This window comes from Cheilinus undulatus, linkage group 3, assembly GCF_018320785.1.
Source record: "Cheilinus undulatus linkage group 3, ASM1832078v1, whole genome shotgun sequence".
Taxonomy (NCBI): Eukaryota; Metazoa; Chordata; class Actinopteri; order Labriformes; family Labridae; genus Cheilinus; species Cheilinus undulatus.
In genome coordinates, this window is record NC_054867.1 from 47,748,734 (window position 1) to 47,771,756 (window position 23,023).

Consider the following 23,023-nt stretch of genomic DNA (forward strand, 5'->3'; position numbering starts at 1 on the left):
ATCTTTTCCTACTCAACGGATTTAGGATGAGAAAATATCCCTTCCATTAACTCAGGCGGATAGCTTCTTTTATCTTGTCCTAATTTAATGTTTATTTAAAGTAAGGATGTGAGAGAGAGACCGCGAGCGAAAGAGTGCTGGCAAGGGAGAGCAGAGTGTGAAAAGGTGGACTGAATTACACGGTGTGATGGCATCAGCTGCTGCATGTACAGGAGCAGAGAGGGATAATCTGCCAGTGTCAGAAAGAAAAGGTGAAAAGCCAAAAGCTTTATTTCACTGGCGGCGTGCGGCCCTGTGCATGATGGGTACTTTCCTCTCTGCCTGTGCGTGGTTGAGTGTGAGGCTTGAATTGCTAAGACCAGCACATTTAGCTGTTTCTTCATAATGAAATCTGACAGAATAAACAGCTTTATGCTACAGAGAAAAGGAGAAAAGCCACTCACTAGGGCTGTCTTTCTAAACAGCCTGACTTGTATTTGGGAATCAGCATATTTCCATGTGTGAATATGTGCTTTAGTAATGAGATTTGAATACGCCTTTGGTACAGTGATGTCAGCGAGTTTCCACGCAGAAGGAATCCCCTGCTGAATGATTCACTCTCGCCCCCCTGTCACATGAATGCTTGTCATTTTGTGCATTCATACGCATTCTCCACTCAGTTCATCTCTGACTCCTACTCCTGCCCTCTTCTTGTATGATTCTCAGATCGTTTTCTCCCACTTCCTCTTAACTGAATAATTCTTCCATCTCTTGTAATTAAGTCTGCTTGGTGCTATTAATAGCCTCTGAGTGATGGACTTTAGAGCCATTCTTGTATTTGAAATAGGCCTGTCGAGAGATTACATTTTCTAAAATCATGAAAATAAATCAGAATTTCTGGGCCTTCTTTTATTTTGAAAATAAAATAGATAAGGCACTTCAAGTAGACTGAAGATCACTCTAGCTGCAGGGGGATTCTGCAGTGTCTTGGCCAAAATGTCTTGAGAGGGACAGTAAAGACTGCAATAAGGCCATTAAAAACAATGCACTATTTATGGACCTTAATTAATTGCAATTAATGCATTAATGCATTAAAGTTAATTTCCCTAATTATGATGATTTTCTTCTTGGATTGGTATATTGTGTAGTTTGCAAAAGTGGCATTTTAAATTTTGAAATACAATCCCAATTCTAAAAAAGTTGGGTCACTGAGTAAAATGTAAATAAAATCACAATACAAATATTTGCAAATTTGAAAAATCCATATTGTATTAATGATAGAATATAAACAACATATAGGATGCTGAAACTGAGACATTTTACCATTTTATTTCCGTTTAATGTTACCCTAAATTTTCTGTTGGTGAAAGGTCTGTGCTCTTCTACTGTGAAGCCATGCTGTTGTGACGGATGCACTGTGTGGTTTAGCTTTGTCTTGCTAAAATATGCTAGGCCAGTCCTGAAAAAAAAATGTTTGCATGGGAGCATATGTTGCTCTAAAATCTTGACATACTTTACATGGATAAAGTTTTTCCAGATGTGTAAGCTGCCCACGCCACAGGCACTAATGCAACCCCCATACCATCAGAGATGCAGGCTTTTGAACTGTGCTGACAACAATCTGAATGGTCCCTCTCCTCTTTAGTCCACAGGACACAGCGTCCATGGTGTCCAAAACGAATTTGAAAATTTGATTCCTCTGACCACAGAACAGTTTTCCATTTTGCAGCAGTTCTTATTAAATGAGCTTTAGGCCCCAGCATTTCCAGATCATGTTCATATGTGGCTTTTCTTTGCGTGATACAGCTTTTACTTGCATTTGTGGATTGCATGGAGAACTGTGTTGACAGACACATGTTCCTGAGCCCATGCAGCAATTTCCAGTACAGAATCATGCTTATTACCTCTGCCAAGGAGGTTATGTGATCGGGTGGGTTTGTTCGTTGGTTAGTTTGTTAGCAACATAACTCAAAAAGTTGTGGATGGATTTTGATGAAATTTTCAGGAAATGTCAGAAATGGCATAAAAAAAATTTGATTTGATTTTGGGAGTGATCTGGATCACCGTCTGGATCCAGGAATTTTTTAAAGGATTCTGTACTATTGGGAGATAGGGCTAATGGCGGAGGTCTGCGCTGTTACCACTTTACACCAGGAGATGGCAGACATGAGTAAGAGTTTGTAGAGTGAGTAGAGTTTGAAATGCACACACCCGTTCGAGGAGACAGGTCAGAGTGTAACAGAGTGAAAGACAGCGAATTGTAGTGAGAATCCTCACAATGCTGGGAGGAATAGAGACATATTCACCCTCTGCCATGACTTCCAGTCGTCCAGTGAGACCATGGGTGCATCTGTTGTTGTCTGTTGTTCCACCCCACCGGGGAGGGAGTAATTAGCCAATGCCGTGGTGGGGGGCGCATGGGGACGGATCCTGGAATTTTTGAAAGGAATCTCCACTGTTGGGAGATAGGGCTAATGGCAGAGGTCTGCGCTCTCTGAGTGCTTTTCTAGTTTTTAATGCAGTGCCATCTGAAGGATGAGCATCCAGTTTAACCTAACCAGTCTTTTTCCTTGCACACAGATATTGCTTCAGATTCTCTGAATCTTTTGATGTTATTATGTGCTGTAAATAGTAGGATATTCAAGTCTTCACAATTTCAAGTTATGGAATATTTTTCTGAAACTGTTCCACAAACTTTTGGGTGCAGTTTTTAGCAGATTAGTGAACCTCTGCTCATCTTTACTTCTGCAGGACTCTGCCTCTTTAAAATGCTCCTTTTATACCCATATGTTACTGATCTGTTGCTAGGTAATCTAATTGGTTGCAAAATGCTCCTCTAGCTGTTTTTCATTAGTACCACTTACTTATCCAGCCTTTTGTTGCCCTGTTCCTACTTTTTTGAGATGTGTTGCTGCTATCAAATTCAAAACGAGCTAATTTTTTTGAAATTATAAAAGGTCTCAGTTTCAACATCTTACATGTTGTTTATTGTATACATCAATCCCCAAAGTCAGTATTAAACATTTCTGTGACATTCATGATATGTTATTGAGTGATTTAGTGATTTAGTTTACTCCTGGTGTTGCTGGTTTGCTTGTTAATCAACAGTTAAATTATTTGTTTCCATAACTGAGCAATTATGGAGATTATTTTTATATTTTGGCCAGTTTGCAGATGCTGTCCCTGTGCATTTTTGGAGCTCACTACTACCAGAGTGGCTGTGAGAGACTGGATATTTGTGTTGCTATCAGACTTAACAATATGCAAGTCCCAAAGGGGAAAGTTTACACCTGGTTCATCACACAACCGCAACACAGATGTAAGCTTGTGGTAGTTCTGCCTGTGTTACTGGTGCAGAGATCAATCTGTGCAGACAGTGTGGTGTGGGGGAAAGGAGGAGAAACAAGCCTCTAATACCGGCCCGTCACAGCCCGGCAGATCAATCACAGCTGGGACAGTGGATAGCGCACCCTCTCACCCGGGTTGGCCTGGCTGTAATCTTCAATGCCATCCATCAAATGTCCACACCAGGAATGTAACATAGCACCGCCGCCTGACATGGTGCAATGCCGTGATTTGTGTCACCATCAATGCTGCATTGCCCTGACACCACTTTTGTGAGATCAGAGAGGCATTTGGGGTCATTTATGAGCTCTGCAAATATGCTACCATCAGCTCACCATTTGCAGAGCTGATATTGACCCAAGGCGAGCATAGATCTTATTAAGGAAAGGATCTGGATCAGTCCTCTAAAAACTCGCTGAGCATCACATAAACACTTTTTTATGCAATTCTTGTAGTTATTTCAACTAAATGGTCATGTTTTATAATTTTAGTTGACTGTTTTGACTTTATACTAAGAATTTCTTGCTATAAGTAGATTTTGGATGAGAAGCTTGCAGAAAACCTCCAAGCAAGTGCTCAACCTTCATTTGACCCTTGTATATAATCCTAGTATGCCTACTCACAGACTTTGGAATTCGAAATAAGCTTCATACAAGCCATTACTAAATAAAAATGCTTTTAAATATCATTTTAACTCTTAGGCTTGTGGTTAAACCTCAGGAGGTACCAGTATCTGGCATCATGGAGCATCAATTATATGCTGAGAGTCACCCCAGGCTAGCATCTGTATTCTCAATACAGACTCTACTGTGAAGTAGTGTGAAGAGCTGGTGTTACAACCCTGAAAGAGGGGAGATATAAGAGGGATTCTCTTATGAAAAGTTTAAGTAAAAGATCACAGATAAACATCACTAAATCTCAATTTAAATAAGAAATATAAAAATTTTTTTTGCATTTTAGCCATCAATTTTCAAATTGAAGTGATCTAAATGAGTATATATAGACATTATATGAATATAATGTCTTTTTAAGAATTACTGTTGGGACCTTTTGCCTTTAATTTGTTAGTTGAGCTGAAGAAAGACAGGAAACAGAGAGTGGGAGGAAACCTGCACCAAACAGCGCCAAGATTGGGAACTGATCCTGTTACCAATGCGCCATGGACTTCTGCCTCTGCAGATGAGTGCCCATTCCATCAACTCAGCCAGACCTGCATCCAGATTTAACCACGTTTAATGAATATTTTAACTGTCATGCTTAATTTTTTAATTCCCCATTAAATTTTATATAATCATTAAGTCATTGTCCTTATTTTAGATTGTCAGTGCATAACTTTCTCAGCTGTCACAATGACATCAATCTACTTAAATAAGGATATTAACCTTGCAAAGCTGATGTACTGGCCATATTCCATGTCCATAATCTGGCAGATCATTCTTGAAAAGCTTTGAGCTGAAAATTTCTTGTTCCCAAGGAGAGAACGACTGGGCAAATTAACGTTATTTAGGAAAAGGCATAGTTTAATTAAAGTGACTGCAAGCCTTCAAATACCATCTTCAGGCCAGGTCAGGTGTGGGGGCATATGCACTTGGCACTTGGCTGTGTCAGCCTTAGACCTGTACAGGCCTGCAACAGGCCCATGCCCCATCTCTCCAGCTGACTTCTCCATGACATACATGGCTGTCACCGACTTCTGATCCAGCCCTGCTCTCTTGGCATGTCAGCATTAGACAGTGACTTCCAGTGAAGAGAATAATGTGGATGCATCTGAAGTAGTGGTTAAATTAGGAGTGGACAACATTTCTTTATTAAAGGAAGAGCAAGTAACTGCACTAAAAGCTTTTCTTGGTTGGAAAGATATTTATTGTCGTAGCAAGTAGTCATTTTACCAACTGGCTCCACTGATAGTGAATATTGATAACAGTTGGGTGTCACGCCAACTGTGTCATATGTTTTCTTGTTTTGATGATGCCCTTTCCATTCACCATGTATGGGCTGTTGCCCACATGGATGTGAAATAAATCCCGTAAAATTGGCATGTAAAACAGTCAGGTTATGATCATATCACTGTCTTTATGAACTTTCACAGTAAGACCTTTATCGGTCAGCTAAGAATTGTGTAGAACTTGACACTAAATTTCATTAGACTATTTTCTTTAAGCTCATGTTAGGGTCCACATTAGGGGTCCAGTGTCTTTGGTAGCTTTGTGCTTTATGTGCTTGATACCAGTTCAGTCAGAAGGGACAGGAATCAATGCCAACATTTAACATACAGTATTATTTTTAAATCATCTGTAAATAAGCATTATTTCAGACACAGGTGGTGTCATCTTATGAATAAACCAATAAGTAAACAAACTGATCAAACTGCAAAGTCTGGGGTGGAGGGGGAGATGACTGATGCTATCTGAGTCTGATGAGGAAGCTGATCAGTGTTCATAGGTGTGTGGCTGATGACATTGTCTGGCTGATGGGATGACGAAGCTCTGAGAGCTTGGTGGCAGCAGAGATGTGACGGATTGCTGCAGCCATGGCATGGATGAGCTGGAAGAATAGAAAGTCATACTTAAAAGAGAAAGCAGCAACATAAGCTGACAATAAGGGAGTGGATCTGTAGTTTGCACATGACCTTGCATCCTTATTGAACTGCAAACCTGGCACACAAAGATTTTCTACTGAATGGATGGATGGACTTTGTTGATTCCAAGCTTGACTACTGGAAAGTAGTCGACTGGTCTCCAATTGGCACAAGTTTTAAACTACTTTTTAAAAATTGATGACAGTAATTTTCAATTGATGCACTAACTGATGAGGTGTACCTCTGCAGTAGTGGTTCTCAACGTGGGGTTTGGGTCCCCTTTGGGGGTTGCAAGACACTGAGAGGGGGTTGCCAGATGCCTTAAAAAACTAAGCCTATGTTTTATAAATTTTTGTGAAAATATATGGATGAAATTAGTTAAATATAAAATAAAAGCCTGGTCATTTGATGAGATTTATGCTGAAGTCCAAGTAATGTTTAAGAAAATCTGTATAGAGAAAGTCCTCACTCAGGCATGCTAACAGATTTGTCTGGGCCCCTAAACCAAAGACTGGGCCCTCCCATTATTTGGGCTCTAATGTTGAAAGTATTTATTTGTGCCACTTTTTAACCACTTTTCCCACCCAATTTTGCTACTGTTTGCTGCTTTCATCAGTTTTGCAAAATTTGCACAGCCTCTTTTGCCTCTTTTGGCCCTTTCTACCAATTATTTGCCATTTTACACCAATTTTACCACATTTAAAGCTGTTTTCATCATTTTTTCCATACTTCTAACATATTTTTGCCACTTTTCTGCCCATTTCTGCCACTTCAAAACAAATTATTTCCTCATTCCACCTATTGTTACCTCTGTTGACCAATTTTTGCCAGAATTAACCCTTATTCACCACATTTATGCACATTTTTGCCCATTTTAACCACTTTCACAAATTGTTATGGCCTTTTTTGTGAGACTAAACAATTTCTTCCACTTTCTGCCTTTTCTTCTGCCTCAGCTAACTCATTTTGGCCGGTTTATACCAATTTTCCTCACTTTCTAAATCCCATTTCACCACCTTTGCCACCCATTTTTGCCCCTTTAAACGTATCTCTGCCACCTTTTAATCTGATTTCACCAATGTTTCAACCAAACTCTGACACATTACAGCCAGTATATTCACTGTTAGCCACTTTTACCACTTTTTATGTTTGTTTTTTCTTCTTTAAGCCATTTTTGTCTCTTATTCCATTTAAGAAGAGGGATTTACATTTTTAAGATGGATGTATACTATTGCACAAATGAATTAAAGAAAAAAGAAAGATTTTCGCTGCTGTGATAAAAGTCATTAATATTCAGGAACAAAAGTATAGATATCACAGCATAAATTCATTATAAAACCTTTGGCCCCCAGTATAGCTGGTCCCCAGAAAGCTCCCCACCCCCCATGGATGGCCATGTCTGCACATGACTATTTTTGAATTTGCATGGCTGTGTTCAACCACCCTTAGTCATAGTGGGGGTCCCAGGTCTCTGGCACCTCTATTTTGGGGGTTGTGGGCTGAAAAGGCTCAGAACCACTGCTCTACAGAATGCAGGGTTGGAAGAAAACCCAGAAAGGAGGAGATTGTTGGTTAATGCAGTCAGGAGACGGCTCTTGTAAACAAAGTGATGATGCCACTCAGACTCCATCCTGTATTTTCTACAGTGTATGCTTTTAACGTTGATAGGAACATTCAGAGGACCTTTAAATGCTTCAACAATGGGAATTATTGCAGCCATTTTGCTGACACTTTGTTGACATCCTGGTGTCTTTTTCCACTAAGAGGGAATAAAAGCGTTAGAGCTCCACACGTACTTGGCATAAGCTTTCTCGGAGCTCCTCTTAATCTGTAGTTGGTTAGACTGTCAGGCATAAAGCAGCTTCACATGCTGGGATTTAAGGAGGCATCATATCAGACCTAGTTTCAGATTGCTTCTTCTCTAAACCGATGTCAGATTACAAAGTCTGGACACTTTTTTGCCTGTAGCACCACAATGCTTGACATCCTGAAAACTATTATTATGTTTTTGTTGACAAGGCTCCACTTCGGCAAAACGCCATAGCTTTTCAGTAATTCCTCCTTTCATAGACTGACACAAGTCTGTGATTTTAGTTCTTTACTGTGTGATTGCAGCCTCAGACTAAAACTGGGACCCTTTCATACAAATCCTGTGTGTTTTTCTTTAGGTTGCATGCATTTGTAACATAATAGAGCTAAGTTTATGGCAGTATACAGCGTTAAAACACAGCTCAGACATCCAGAGTGTAGGTTTTATATCTCAGTTGAACACTGTCTTGTTTGAACTCTTTGATCACAGTAAATATTTTAATCCTGTAACACTTGTAAGAATTCTTCTTGGAGCTGTGTGTTCACCAAGATAATTTCATTTACGTTAAAATTGAAGTATCTGGGACAGGCAGGGGTAGGCAGAACAGTCTCAGAGCCAAAGACTAGAGGGATAGATTACAAAGCAAGTTCAGTATTGGTTTCTCTGTTTGCATAAACACTGTAACCTTTCATGCTGCTGATTTTTGGTCAAATGTGGGTTATTTTGCTTTACTTTTTAAAGTGTTGTCTACATCAGAATTACGCATTCACTTTAATGGATTTGTGCTTTTTAAACTGTCACAAAAATCAGATTTGAGTGAAGAAAAATCAGATTCGGGTCAGTTTGTCCTGTAATGTGCAGACCAGCTTAGACTGAAAGGAATGATGAATCTTGAGCACTAGTTTATCAGGTGTCATAATGGTTGTTACTGACTTTATCTGTTAATTCTTTTATCTCTGTTAATCAGTCTGTCTACTCTACCCTCAAATTCCACATACTATGTCTGTGCTGCACACTCCAGAACAAATAACTCGTGTTCTAGTCAATCCATCAGTTTCTACAGCACACCTCATGATCCATCCAGCATGTACCTAAAGTGCCACTCTAAAAGCATGTCTGTAGCTGAACAGGAAGTCAACCCTTATTGAGACAGTAGAAAAATCCAAAATGACACAAAATCAGTTTTGAAAGCAAAAAAAAGCATCATTTTATAGTGGAATAAAATGGATGTGATTAATCACAGTTAACTACAGAAATACCAAGATTACTTGCGATTAAAAATTGTAATCTAATCTTTTGGCAGCCTCAATTTTTACTAGCATCCATCCTTGTGTTTTTTTTAATTTATTTTTATTTTTTTTTTACCTTTTTGGTAACACTTTCTATGGCCCCCTCTCCATAATGCATTATAATATATTATAAGTATACTTATAATGTGTTATAACGCACCAATAATGCTGTAGAAGCATAATTCTAAGCATTTATGACTATTTATAATGCCTTACAATGCCAGTTTCCATAATGATGACTTATAACTAAATGCACTTGAAGACATTATAATTCATTATAGACACTGGCATTATAACTAGTTATGATTAATGTTAATGCATATTTTAATGTAATGTGTTACAATGCACATGTAATGCTGTATAACCATAGTTATAAGTATAATTATAATATGCTAGAAATCATTATAGAGAGGGGGGCATAGAAAGTGTTCCCTCTCTTTTTGTCCTTGGAACAGCTGAAACTTAAGTTTCCTGCAGGATCAATAAAGTATCCATCCATGCATCTATTCATGCACACATCCATGCATCTTCACATCCATAAATGCTCTCACTGCTGCTTTTCTGAAATAGAAATAATATTTTTTTCATCAGTTTCAGGAATGAAATGCTGGTGCCACTAGCAAACTCAAGACGGGCTACTGGACTTGACACTGGTTTTAATGGCAGGCTAGCTTTGATCTGGGGATGCTGGTGGCTTCTTCTTGATTTTAAGTGGTGAATGATGATCTATTGATCTGTGAACAGGGTGAGGGGTCTTGATGAAAGCACCTAGAAGCCATTAGGATTCATACTTGCATCCCTGCAGAAAATAAATCTTAAACAGGTGTCTCTTTTCAAAGTCCTTTATCATTGTCCTTTTTGGACTTGGATCTCGATAATTTTGGTCATGAGGACATGCTGTTGTGATTACATATCCACACATTGTATAGAAACTCAGTTTGTCCCTACAGAAGGAGCTTACATTGGCTTGTAAGAGTTGTGGCAGGAGGCAGAGTTTGGATGAGACAAGTGCAGATTGATTGGCATCTATCAGCTGTTCACCATGCCTACAGGAGGCTTATTTCTCATGCTTATTGCCACTCAGGGCAATCGCCTTGTTCACTAGGGGCCCTGCAGCTGTGCTTATATTCTACAAATGCATGCTGCTGCATTTTTGTATTTGCATGTGACTTTTTTATGTCAGCTTGAAGTTGTTCTACTTGAATCAGAATCTTTTACCTTATTGCCATACTGATTTGACAACACAGTATCATTATGATAGAGTAATCATGCTCAGGGTGGTTTTAAGTCCAAGGTCTAACTGCTGCTGTTATCATAATACTGGGTGACTATTAAAGTAAGAGCAAACTTTTCTCTGAGTGCCCTGCTGAGCCAAATTTCAATTTGGAACCTGAACTAATGTTTTTAGAGTGTGAGCCATATGGTTGCTTATGCAACACTGTTTTTAGATTATGAGATTTAAAAAAAATATCCTCAGCTCACAACTGAGTTGAAATCAGTGATCTCTGCTTATTATTTTAGGGTGAGCAGTTCAGTGTGGCCTCCCCAGGAGGCTTTCATGCCACTCAGATGCTTAGTAGTGGGCTGTGACTGTGTTTTAATCATTTGATTCCTACAACATATGCTCAACATGGACTGAATTCTTCTTTGGCTGCACCAGGAGTGTTTGTGTTGGCTTCCAATCAGTGCGGAGCTTCATTCTTGGTGCTGGGTTTGTGTCTGACTCAGTGGATGTGATCCCCATCCAAGTCTATTTGATTTGTTCTGTGGAGCTTGTCCAGCATACGCTCGTGCTCTAGTTCTTGGAACCTGGTTTTATCCTGTGTATATGCTCTCAATATGTTCTGACAGGAACAATACCAGCCATTTATAACAAATGAAACTTTGATTAATTCAAACCAAGTGGCAACTGTGGTTCCTCCTCAAATTTCTGCCTAAGGCTGGCTGCAAAAGTATGAACTGTCTAAAACATGAACATAGACTCAGTGACATCATCCATTGGTTTTAGAAGGAGTTTTGAAGCCAAGTAACTGTGGCTGATATATCAGAAATGTGGTTTCAAACTTTTAGTTATCCTAGGTGAAGGCACAGAGGTGGAGATGAGGTTGGCCTTCTCCCTGTTCCCACTTACATGAAGCTTGGTGTTTATGCAGAACAAGGCAGACATGTCCAGCAGCAACCAGCTGAAGGCCACATGATTTTAATTATTATCTCCTAGCTCTCACAGTCAATCCCAGCTTATTCTCTGAACAAGGTGGTCTGTTTAAGTTAGGGCAGTCAATTAAATTGTTTAAATTGTAATTATCTCAGAATTTCTTATTTTTCTCACATTTTTTGAAAGTCCACTTCTTTGCATTTTAAACTATTTTTGTTACATTTTTATATTTGTACTGTCATACACTAAAGGTAATTGATTTCAAGTTTTGATATAGACCAGCTCTTATTTTGAAAGAAAATAAGAAACTCTGGAGAGAATAAAGATTATAATATTAACTTTACCATGATAAATGAACTTGCTATGGATTGAAAAGGAAATAAAGAAACCGTAGAAAGGTAAATGTTGTGCTTATGAGTCTTTTAAATGGGACATATTGTGCAAAAATCACTTTTTCAGACTTTTCTAACAAAAATATGTGCCCTTAGCCTGTCTACAATCCCCTCAACTGCCAGAAAAATTCCCCTCTCTCTCTTTCTCCACCTTTCAGAAAATGTGTGCCGAAACAAGCTGTTCTCAAATTTTCTCCTCATGATGTCATGTGAGGAGTTAGCACCGCCCCCAGGTTTGTTTGGCCTTCCCCACTTGGTAGAAAATTACGCCCTCCTCTCCTGATCAGGAGAGCTACATCCATTAAGCCACATCCATTTCCTGAGAGGGGCGGAGTCAGACAGCTCAGTAACATTTAAAGCCAAAGACACAGAAACAGCTTGTTCTGAGCAGGGCTGAAACAGAGGGCTGTCTAGATGTACAAAAATCCTAAAATCCAATACTGGAGTGTTTTTCAGCAGCAGACTTCACAGGCATGTTCTGGGGACCTCTGAGACCAATATAAACTTGTCTTTAAAGGGTATGTGTGACCTTTAATGTGAAATTAGTAGGGCTGTCATCATTAATCACATTAATCATGGTTAACTGTGATCTACAATTAGTGCACTGATGCTTTATTGTCCTTTTCAACAAACTTTAGTTAAGCTACTGCATCCTCTTCCACCACTGCTTTTTAATGTCTCATTTCACTTTAAAAAGCTCACTGACAGCTCAGTGGGTAAGTCAGAAGTCATCTACACCTTGTGATATCAAACATTTACCTTTTTAGTAGAAGTCAACTAACCCTAGTTTGAGACAGAAAAAAAATGAAAATGAAACAAAAACTATTAAATATTTGAAATAGTGGAATTTTGGAATGTGTCAATCAGGGTGCAGTTAATTGTGATTAACTACAACTATCCTGAGATTAACTGCGATTTAACATTTGTCCTTCTCTTTGACACCTGCCTCATTTATTCTAATAAAAGCACGCCTCTGCCAGCAAAGCTTTGCCTCCTCCACCCCAGCCTCCTCCTTTCTGGCTTAAAGCATCCTCATTAACTTCATGCATACATGGTAAAGACTGATGAAGATCTAAATTTTATTTATTTGAAGTTCATTGTCATAAATGTATCTATGTGGAGGTTTCTAACAATCTACTCCCTTCAAAGCCACAGCATGCAGTTTAATAAGCCGGGGAGCATCTTCCCCACAAAGTACAATTGTGTTTTTGCATTTTACAATAAATGACTAAATCTATGACATATATTACTGACTGAAATGATCTTCAGCATGTTTGTGTCCAAGTAATGAGGACATTCTGAGAACAATAATGTATTAAATGGATGTAGGCTTTCAGATGTTTTGTTTCATATTTTATAAAATGGCTTGAAAATACCACTTAAGGCCCTGATAAGTTAAAAAGAAAATTTGGGACAAAGGCAGAGAAAGGGGTAAACTCAAATAGTTTGACCTTTTGAGGTGCATGACCAGTAAAGTGACCTGACTCAGTGTGGATTCTGGGGAATATGTGTTAAGATGGGTTGTGGCCTGTACACCTCCAAAAGCCATTAATAAAATAAGGGACATCTAAAAGTGCAGACTCTTTACTCTACTTTCTTTTTTCAATTTGGGGGAGCATGTCTCCGACCACTTCCAAATTTGGGCTGTCTCCTGCATATTTAACACCTTTTCCTCTGCCTTGTTTTATGAAATGTAAATTTTCCTTGTGTTCATGCTGAGACTTATGACTAAAATTTGCATTGCAGGGGCCGGGTTAGAGTTGACTGACAGGTGGACGATTCAGTAGTCAGGAGGCTTAAGGCCTTTGTCAACCCTGCCCTACCACTTGGTTGATCCAAAGCCAGTTTGAGATGGCATTTCCAATATTGAGACAACTATTGTAGGTTTATATACCTATGGGCTTGCTCTATAATATGCTGTAATGTCTTTATATATTCTATGGTGGATGAGGTATGAGTTATACCTTTATAAGACTGACAGGCTGTGGACTTTGTCACATATCAGCAACAAAATCTAAAGGCTAACGCCACTCATAGTAAACTTTTATTGTTTTTTTCTGTCCCCGCAAAAGCTATTATTTTTTCCTCAAACAAAAGCTATTGCATGTGTAGCCAAAGCTTGATAAGCTGATTCCTCTGTGCCATACACCTCCATTCTCATTGTCAAACTATTAAAAACGCATTAATGTGCCCCATTGTTGCACTGGGAGACATTTCATTTGCATCTGAAAATAGACTCCAACAAATGCACAATTAACTCCTGTTGAGTCATGCTTTTTAACAGCCACAGTGCCCAGATATTTTTGGAAATGATTCTGCCTTGAATAATGAATATTTATATTTTTGTTAATTAAAGATTAAGTCATAGCAAAAAGTGTTTAGATGACTTGGGGAATTAAGTGCAGATTGTTTGAGTGCACAATGCTCCCAAATGATCAGCACCATCTGTCGCCGCTGGAAGTAATACTTACTTTATGTATGCGTGTAATTAACATTTTCTATTGGTATCTAGCAACTCTTGAGTATTAGCTCTATGAGAGGACAGGGCACAAATTATCTTCTACTTGTACAGCTTTTGTGGTTGAAATTAAATCATCGTAAACATTTCAGAGTACCAAACACAAGCTGAATTCAAAAGACACTGATGACAACCAGGAAAATAGATCAGTACATTCAAGGTGTTTCTATTTGCAAAATACTCTGTTTCAAAGACTGTGGTCACTTCGACCTTCATTTGAGATGAAAATTCACGGGTCGCCTTTTTTATAGTAAATGCCCGTTTGAAGCAGTGATGCGTGGGAAATCCTTTGGTGTACTTAAGTACCTATTAACTATCTCAGAGTGCCAAAAACAATGTGGGCAGGCTGATTTCATGTGATTTTAGGGGTGATTTTGCAGGCTGTAGATGCTCTACTGTACAGTGATGGATGAATGGCATGTGAAACATGTGTTATCATTTTATGCCATTATGTCTATCAGCCGTAGCCAAATGACCTCATTGAGAGACTGAGGTTTATTGACCAACATAGGCTTGTAAGATTCTAAACTTCCAAAGCTGATGAGAAGATTGAAGAAAGAGACAACTGTTTGGTCTCACATGAAGTTATTTATTTCTATGAATGCCTGGGACCCTGACTGGGCTTAGACAATTTTCTTCTCTCAGTTTTGGCAGGTGTCTTCCTTGCTCTCTCACTTTCTCTTCTTAGCTTTCTCTGCTCCATTCTCCTCTGTCTCTTATGGTCATTTCAGACTAAGTGTATGGTGGCTGTGTCCCAACTTGATTTTCTTTTGGTTGCATTTTAAAAAGTGATGACTTTCAGACTGCTTGCATGATCGCTGCATCTCAAAAGCCTGATCTATGCAGAAAAAATTACTCACCTGTTTTTTACCACAAGCTGCAGTGTCTCTCATCCAGCATAGACAGGAAATTGATAAATAGAAAGCCATGTTTACCTTGTCTTAGCAGATGTGGATGTCCACATCAGTAGAATTTGTCAATTTCTTGAAAACCCTGATGAATGCCACAGGCAGAAATGCATTAGTCTAATAAAGTCAATCTCTAACTTTCAGCTGCTGGTGAAGCTTTCTTTTACCACAAGGAAGATAAGCACATTACATTTACACTCCATGTTTATGCTTTTTAAAGTAAAAAGCTGGTTTGGCATTTAAAGGGAGAAACCATACTCACCTAACTTACTTGCTGTTATTCTGATTTCCCCTGCTCAGTTAAGCTACACAATCAATCAAATAACTTGTAGGGAGATTAATTGAGATAAAACTTATGATGAAAGACGGTGCAGTGTCAGAAGGGAGATGCAACCAACCACAGAGATGCTCCAGTACCATTTTTTCCTTCCTGATATCAGTTCTAATACCACAGCATTGGGTATCGGTCAATACCGAGTACTGATCTGATACTGATGTAAACTTTCTGGACTTCCCGTAGTCTGGAAGACAAGCGAATTATTTAAGCCCTACATTTGACTCAGAACATGGCTCAACAAATAAAATCATGATGTAGACCCTCTGTTATAATAATAATATTAAAGTAAGAATAACACAAAGGGGTGCATCACAGGCTCTCTCTATCACTCTCTCTGTTATGCTCTGTTCAGGCATCATGACGTGATGATGGAACAGCCTGCCACTGGCTGACAGAACCTCAAAAAGGGGGAACAATATGACAGCATTCAAGCTGACGATAATAAATGATCAAAAATAGAGTAAATTGGATAAAAAGGCAGTTAATTGTTAAAGTCCTGAAAAGTCACCCAAGTTCCAAGCTCACTAGAAATATTGCTGTAAGGGATTTAAACACATGGATAGCCCCATTGGGACGGCCCAGTGGCTCACTTCAAGTGGAAAAACAAGTAAGAGGTTATGGTTCATGGTCCAAAAGTTATCTAACATTTGATAAATTTTGTCTCTGTTTGTAGTGAACAACAATGTCAGTCTAGAAGCTTTGTTAATGAACACATGCAGAGGATAATGAATGCCATGCAAAATGGTAGCTTGTGTATGCAATGTTTTCCAGCAGCGAAGAAGAATCGATTCCTGGTTTATAACACTAACATTTAGCATGGCTAGTTAAACAAAACAGAATCAGATTGGTGCATAAACACATGTACTCACTGATACCAATACCTGCATTTTAAGCAGCATCAGATGTATTTCCAAAACTAGTATTGGAATCAAGATAGCTCTAACCAACACACAGCACATATGTGTGTGTCTGGTATGAAAGCTTTGACAGAATGAGCTAGAGCAGACACTCTGCAGTTGTCACACAGTTAACATGCATCCACTCAGAGCTGAGATGGGCTAACTAGCGTCTTTTGCTGAAGGCTGTGAGTAGTGCCATCATGCTTTATGCACTTTTTGTGAGAAAACTGCGCCACTGCCTCCAAAATTACAGGGTGCCAAAAGTTGGCAATTGAGGCAACCTGCAAAAACTCCACATTTTGCCTAACAGTTATTGTACTGTTGGATCAACTTTAAAAATAGTAAATCAGAGTGGAAAAGTTACATATTGTTTCGCTGAATGTTAAACTTTAGTAGTAATCCATAATAAGCAGTGAGGTACTGGCTGACCAGTCAGGGTGGTACTGCTGTGTCTTTACAACCTGCATGAGCCTCTAATTAGTTGTTAGAGGACATGTGAGAGTCTTTTATTGTAGGGATTAGTGTCACCAGCTTTTATGAAGCTTTAAAGGAGTTAAATTACAAAGCTCATTAAAACTACAACTGCAGGAGCATAACCAATTCAGTCATTTCCCTTATGTCTTTTTCCTGACACTACACTTTGATGCTGTTTAGTGTCTTTTTTCACTGTGATTGGCTGATCATTTTTACTTTTTATGTACTTACCTTATTTTACATGTCAAAATGTAAAAAATGATTTACAATGCAGTTTAAATGCACAGAAAAGGGCCTCTCCATCAAGACAACAACAATTAAGTGGATGGCAGTAAATTATGGGAAGTGTTGTGCCTGAGTGAGGAGAATATTGGACTGAACTGTTTAATTCTTAAATAATAGATGAAAACATGAGTGTAGTTTGCTCTTGAGACTGAGAACAAATGGTAATACCTCAAAAAAGTACTGACACTTGACAACTGCTGTGTTTCACAGTTGATTTACTACACCTGGTATGCATGCTGCCAGTCAATTAATCCCTGGCCTGAATGTAAAATACTGTAACACTTCCAGGATGCTTTTCAAAATAAAAGCCTGATCTATTTGTTTCATTGATGAGGTTTCCCACAATTTCAGCCAATGCTTTTCATTTTTCAAGTTACTGAAGTCACTTGCAGAGTTGTGTACTTCTTTTGTGAGTTCTCCTGCTAAATTATCATTCAAAAAAACAAACAAACAAATGTACACAGTATTTTGATTATTCCAAAAAAATCAAGTTGTATTTGATATCAATTCATTTGCAATCTCACTCTCACTCTCTGCGCCCATCTCTGACTTCTTCTGTTTTTGCATCCATGTGTTTGTTAAGCACATGTTTTCATGTATAAGACAATTTTAAAAACTTGGAATTTCCCTTGCTTTGAAAAATGTCGTAGTGTTAGTATTCTAAAAAGAAATTGATATAGTTAGTCATTATTTGTGAAATATGGTGTAATTGCACATTGTTTCAAGGATCTTAAATGTATCAAAGAAAAAAAAAAACCAAATATGTTCAATTCTATGTGTTTGTAAGGTTGATCTGATATTGCATTTCAATTGAGTCTAGTGGAGCAAAAATATGCATTACAGAATTACACTATCTACTTTCTCTTTAGAATTTTGACCCAAATTCCAAATGCATAAACCTGCATCAAAAGCCATATTGTATGCAAACACAGGAAGCTGTCAATCAAAATCCAAGGTTTGCACAGTCTGGAGAAACTAAAATGAGACGTTCTTCTATTTCTAAAAGTTTCCCTCACGCTTTTGTAAATTCAAAATAAAACTATTTAATTTAGAAGATGTATTTTAGTATTTTACACCACATTCCAGTGGGTTTAGTTTATAATTAAGAAAAGTTTGACTTTTGAATATACCAGTATGACTCAAGTGAGGAGCTATTTCTTCTGCATTTTAGAAAAGCTTGCTGAAAATAGTGCTGACTGTCCAGCCAAGTGTGTTTGCATTTGCATGTGCAGTTTCTGTGGAAAGTAGCCACCCACATTGCAAGGCTCCAGCTCATCCCACCTCTAAGCTAACATTCACAGCAATAAGTCTAGTTTGTCATCCAACACATTGACAATATGCAGGTATCTGCAGTCTTCATAGACTTTCAGAGCATGCACATTATGAGGCATGCATGATTTACTGGCTTGTCAAAGCTTCAAAGTTGTGGTTAATACAGTAGGCAGTGAAACTAGTTGCATTTGTCAGTATGAATGAGTGCAGCTGTGATTTTAGAGGACTGATCCCACATGTAATCAGGACTTTAGAGGAAGACATGGTCCCTCTAGAGATGCAGCCTCCGTCCTGTTCCTCTGAAAGGATGTCGGGACAATAAACTATGTGAAAGTGACCGAGACACGGCGAGCAGCACGATCTGATTTATTATACTTTCATCTTGAGATGAGTTTGGTCAAGGTGCCCCCGTCTCAGACGGTGCCCCTTACACATACATCAGTAAATTTTTGAGACGCAACCAGGAGCCATGTTTAATGAGGACAAGTATTCTCAGACGGTTTATGATGTCCTGCTGGCAGCTCAAATTAAAATGATTCAGACGGATGTTTGTTTTATCCTGTAAACCTTGAACAACGCATGCTTAGAGATTTGTCTTGTTTACAGGCAGAGGGAGGGAGGCTAACAAACTAGAGCAGCTCACACTCATCACAGAAACACTAGGATGAGAATCTTTCCTTGTTAAAGCAGAAAGGCTGATAATTTCACATTGTTGTGGACAGGAGATGCAGCAGATATAATCCACTATAGTATCACTGTGCTTCACAGTTTCTCTCTGTGTTGACTTTGTTCCCACAGTGAAGATGCAGTCATGCTGTGGGTGGGTGTACTGTATACACGCTGCAACTTCAGCTGATGAGTGAAGACTTCTGATTGACCTTACAGTTATTAAATCAGCTCCCACTCTGCAGGGTTTTGTGAAATTCAGATCATTTACAACACAAAACTCTGAGTTTTTTACTTTCCAAACAAGACATTTCAGGTTAAATAAAATGGACCTACTCTGTTTTTGTTTTGTAAAAACAGCATAAACACCTCTCCAGATTGTCTTTAAGCCATTTTCTCTCCACTGGCAGCAACAACTTCACAGAGAAAATATCAGAGCAAGAGGAAATGAAGTTAACCAGAGTGTACAAGGGTAAAATCTGATTTCAATCCAAGCATCAACACCAGACTTTTTCTCCAAGGAAAGGTGTCCTGTTTTAACACGATACATGGTAAATTTAATACATGTCATAAAAAGATATCTACTACACTTCAACTGCATTAGATACTAACCCCGTTACCTTAAAGTAAGGCTGGAGATACACTTGATGTTTCACCTTGGGCTTGTGCATCCAGCCTTGTCATGAGCATTCTTGTAAATATACATGCCAATACACAATCGTGCTATGGAGGACGCCATCAGAGGGTATACAAGAAAGCTCAGACTGTTTACAACTACCCAATGTGTGGGATGTAAACTACAAACATAGAGTCCCTCAAGGAGGTTACTCTAAAGGTAATACTAAGATAAGAACTCACTTTAAATTAGCATCAGTAATCAATAGAAACAGATCAGCTCAGACTGACTGTGATGATTGTTGGTCTGAACACACATCCAGATGGATTTGTTTCACTTATCCATCTGGTAAACCTCCCACAGACGGTGTTTGGGAAAGGGCAGAGCCTTTGAAAAAAAAAAAAGACTTTTGTCATTTTTGAAAAGAAAACAACTCACTGCTGTTCTTTGTTCTTTTTTAACGAAGAAATGCCATCGAGTTCTGATAAAACTGACGCTATAGCAGCATCCACGCTAACCTCCACCATAGTCGCAGCAGTCTCTTGTCACTGCTTGCTTACGTCATGACTCTGCCAGGCCTGAAAGTACTGCCCCTTGCCGCTGATTGGTCCTGTCACTTTCTAACTGGGCCCAAACTGTTGAGATGGGAGCTTTGCAAGATGGATTCACCAGTGAGAAACACGAAAATGAGTGGATCCATCTGCAAGATTAATCAAGAGCATGTCTGTAACAAAATTACAAGACTCCTCTATATTCTTGTCTCCCTCAATCTGGCTAGACAAAGCTAGATGCTGGGAGGTCTGAGGGACTGGATAATTTATTATACTGATTGCCTTCAGGTAAATCAGTTAAGTTGTGGTGGAAATCTCTTTTTTTTGTAAAGTGTAGGAATTGTACTCAATGTATGTAGAATTTTTCTCTTGATAATTGCAGCGTACAGATCCATCTAGAGCTGTAAAATACTAACTTTCCTCCATTGCCATTCTTTATACCAAGTAAATCATAACTAGGTGAACCTCTTTGTACAAATTAGATCCATGATTTAGTCGAATACCGTGTTGTAAATTGGCATGCATTACATAAACCTGAAAAAGATGCTTCAGTATCTTTTATTCAGTTGCTAAAATTGCTTGTAGCTGGTCTTTGCCTGGGCCGTCCAACTCCTTTCCCAAGTCTGTCTCAGTTTAGAAAAGCCTCTTCAGAAATAATGGCTCCCTTGTTCATAATATAGAGTAAAAACACCACTGCTACACATAGAGGCTATATTGAAATTCTTTCAATGTGGAGACCCTTATGAGCTGTGTCAGCTATCCGTCTAATGGCTAATTACGTATCAGCTTAAATTCAACTGCTGCAGTATACTGCTCTGTACTGAGCGGGAACTGTAAGATACTTTCAGAGTTCTGCTTTGTGAATAAATTTCTCTAAAAGCCCATAAAAATAACATTATTAACTCACTGTGACCCTGGTCGAGTAAATCTGTCTAATCTTATTTCCTATTTCAATGCAGGAGTGGAAGGCATCGAGTGCTCCCTCCCCATGGACGGCAGGCGAGTCTCCCTGACCCAGCTCTCTAAGGACAGCTTCCGCGAGTGCCAGGCCACCTTGACTCTAACGGACCTGCTCATCATCATTTTCTCTGGCATCTCCGTGTCTGTGGTGGCCATCATGACCAGCTTTTTCCTGGCTTCAACTGTTCATTGCTTCCAACGCTGGAGTAAAGGCACCAAGGGGGATGAGGAGGAGAGTGAGGAGTGAGATTTTCTTTTAAGGGCCAGCATTGTCCCGGTACTTCAAACAATGAGAGGACAGAGTATGCTGCTCCCTCCCTGGTGAATATCCAGGATGGTTCAATGGCAGGATCTTGTCCTTGTGAGGGTGCAGCTGTTGTCTTGGCATGTGGACATTGGAAACACGGTAACAAGGACATTCCCAAGGAATGAGCCATTTAAAGATAGTGAGAGTTCTGCTCTACGTGCTGAGTTAAATCGTAGAAATCACGTTTATGGCTGTAAGAGCCAGTAGTCATGTTTATGGCTCAGTGTTATAGGCCTACAGGCAACTATAGCAAGGTAAACACATTTATAAAAACACAAAAGATTTATAGAAACGTCTTTGTCCTAGAAAAAGTGATCGATCTAGGCACTGGAGTCTAATGAATTGGGGCTTCATCTGTGATAAATTGTTAAATCTCTTAGGAAAAGGATGTCACACTGACCAATGACCTCAGTATTTAACTGCCTATAACATGATATGCTGGCATATCCTGCCATTTACAGTCTTCTGTGGACAGCATCTCTCACTGACATCCAAAAGTGTTTCACAAGCACCAGAAAAGGCAAATACTGTTGTTGCTTCTGCATGTAAAATTAGACGGATGCAGAGGTTTAGGGTTGAACAAGAAGGAGTTGGACAATGGCGAGATGGTAGGTAGCTAACATACTGTAGGCAGGACATTCCCAGTGGGTCTACACGATCTGTAAGCAGTATATTCATTATATAATCACAAATTTATGTACAAAAAGAAAACAATGTACAGTCAAAGAAATGTTATAAATCTAAAGGATGTACTGTTTTTTCCTTAGATTGAGAACTGTGAGCTGTATAGAGAGGTATCCAGAAACAGTATAATCTTGAAAATTATGGCAAATATGGTATTGAAATAGAGTAGAACTATTGTGTCAAATAATGCACTTTATATGGTGAAGCTAATTATGGCGAGCCCCTAATTACACTATGTAGACTGGTTTTGTCTTCATCTGCCAAAGATTAGGGTTAGGAGAGACTGCATTTAAGGATTATTGTGGTTTATGTTTATTTACTGAGGTAGGGATAGCTCCTAAATATGAAGCAGTACAAGAGCCAAATTAGATACACACATTTTAACAGTGTTGGGTGAAACACATAACAAAGTGATCCGTTAGAGTACCCCCAATTTTTTTTTTTTTTTATTAGAGAGGGTAACATACCATGTTAGTTCAGGAAGTGGACCAGTGAACCAGGAAGTGACTCCGTGTCAAGCTTTGCCCTGCTTGATTAATGTTACTAGGTTAGACATAAGCTCTTCTCACCAGGCCCCCCTCTAATAGAAACAACAGTATGGTGAATGGGGATTAAAGAAATTCATAGACAAATAATTTCCCACAAAAAAAAAAAAAAAAAAAAAAGAAATCAGCTGTCCAGTCTAAAGTCAGGGAAGCACATTCTGAAAACGAACTTCACACTGTAAAGTTAGTTTACAAAATGTGGCTAATGTTAGTAATGCTAGCGCCGCTGGCTTTCAATGCAGTTTGCAGATTAATACTGACATTCCTGTGCTGAATATCGTCACTCATTGCTTTTGTTATATGCAAGTATAACCTGACACAGCCCTACATGCAAATTTATCCCTATTTCTAGATTTAGATATTGCTGAACTGTGCTGTTCCTTGGAGTTGCTATCAATGCTATCAGTTTAGTGTTGTTTACATCAGGTTAGAAAGTATTAAAGGGATACTTCA

The 23,023-nt window shown here is 38.9% G+C and overlaps 1 protein-coding gene across 1 annotated transcript in view; it reads left to right on the forward strand.

The window, feature by feature from the left end:
- Positions 1-22,660, forward strand: part of lrrc38b (leucine rich repeat containing 38b) — a 40,497-nt gene extending 17,837 nt beyond the window's left edge. Inside the window, exon 2 of the mRNA XM_041784006.1 lies at positions 21,034-22,660. Coding sequence (XP_041639940.1) covers positions 21,034-21,281 — 248 coding nt within the window. The 3' untranslated portion in view covers positions 21,282-22,660. The remainder of the gene's footprint in view (positions 1-21,033) is intronic.
- Positions 22,661-23,023: the final 363 nt, after the last annotated feature.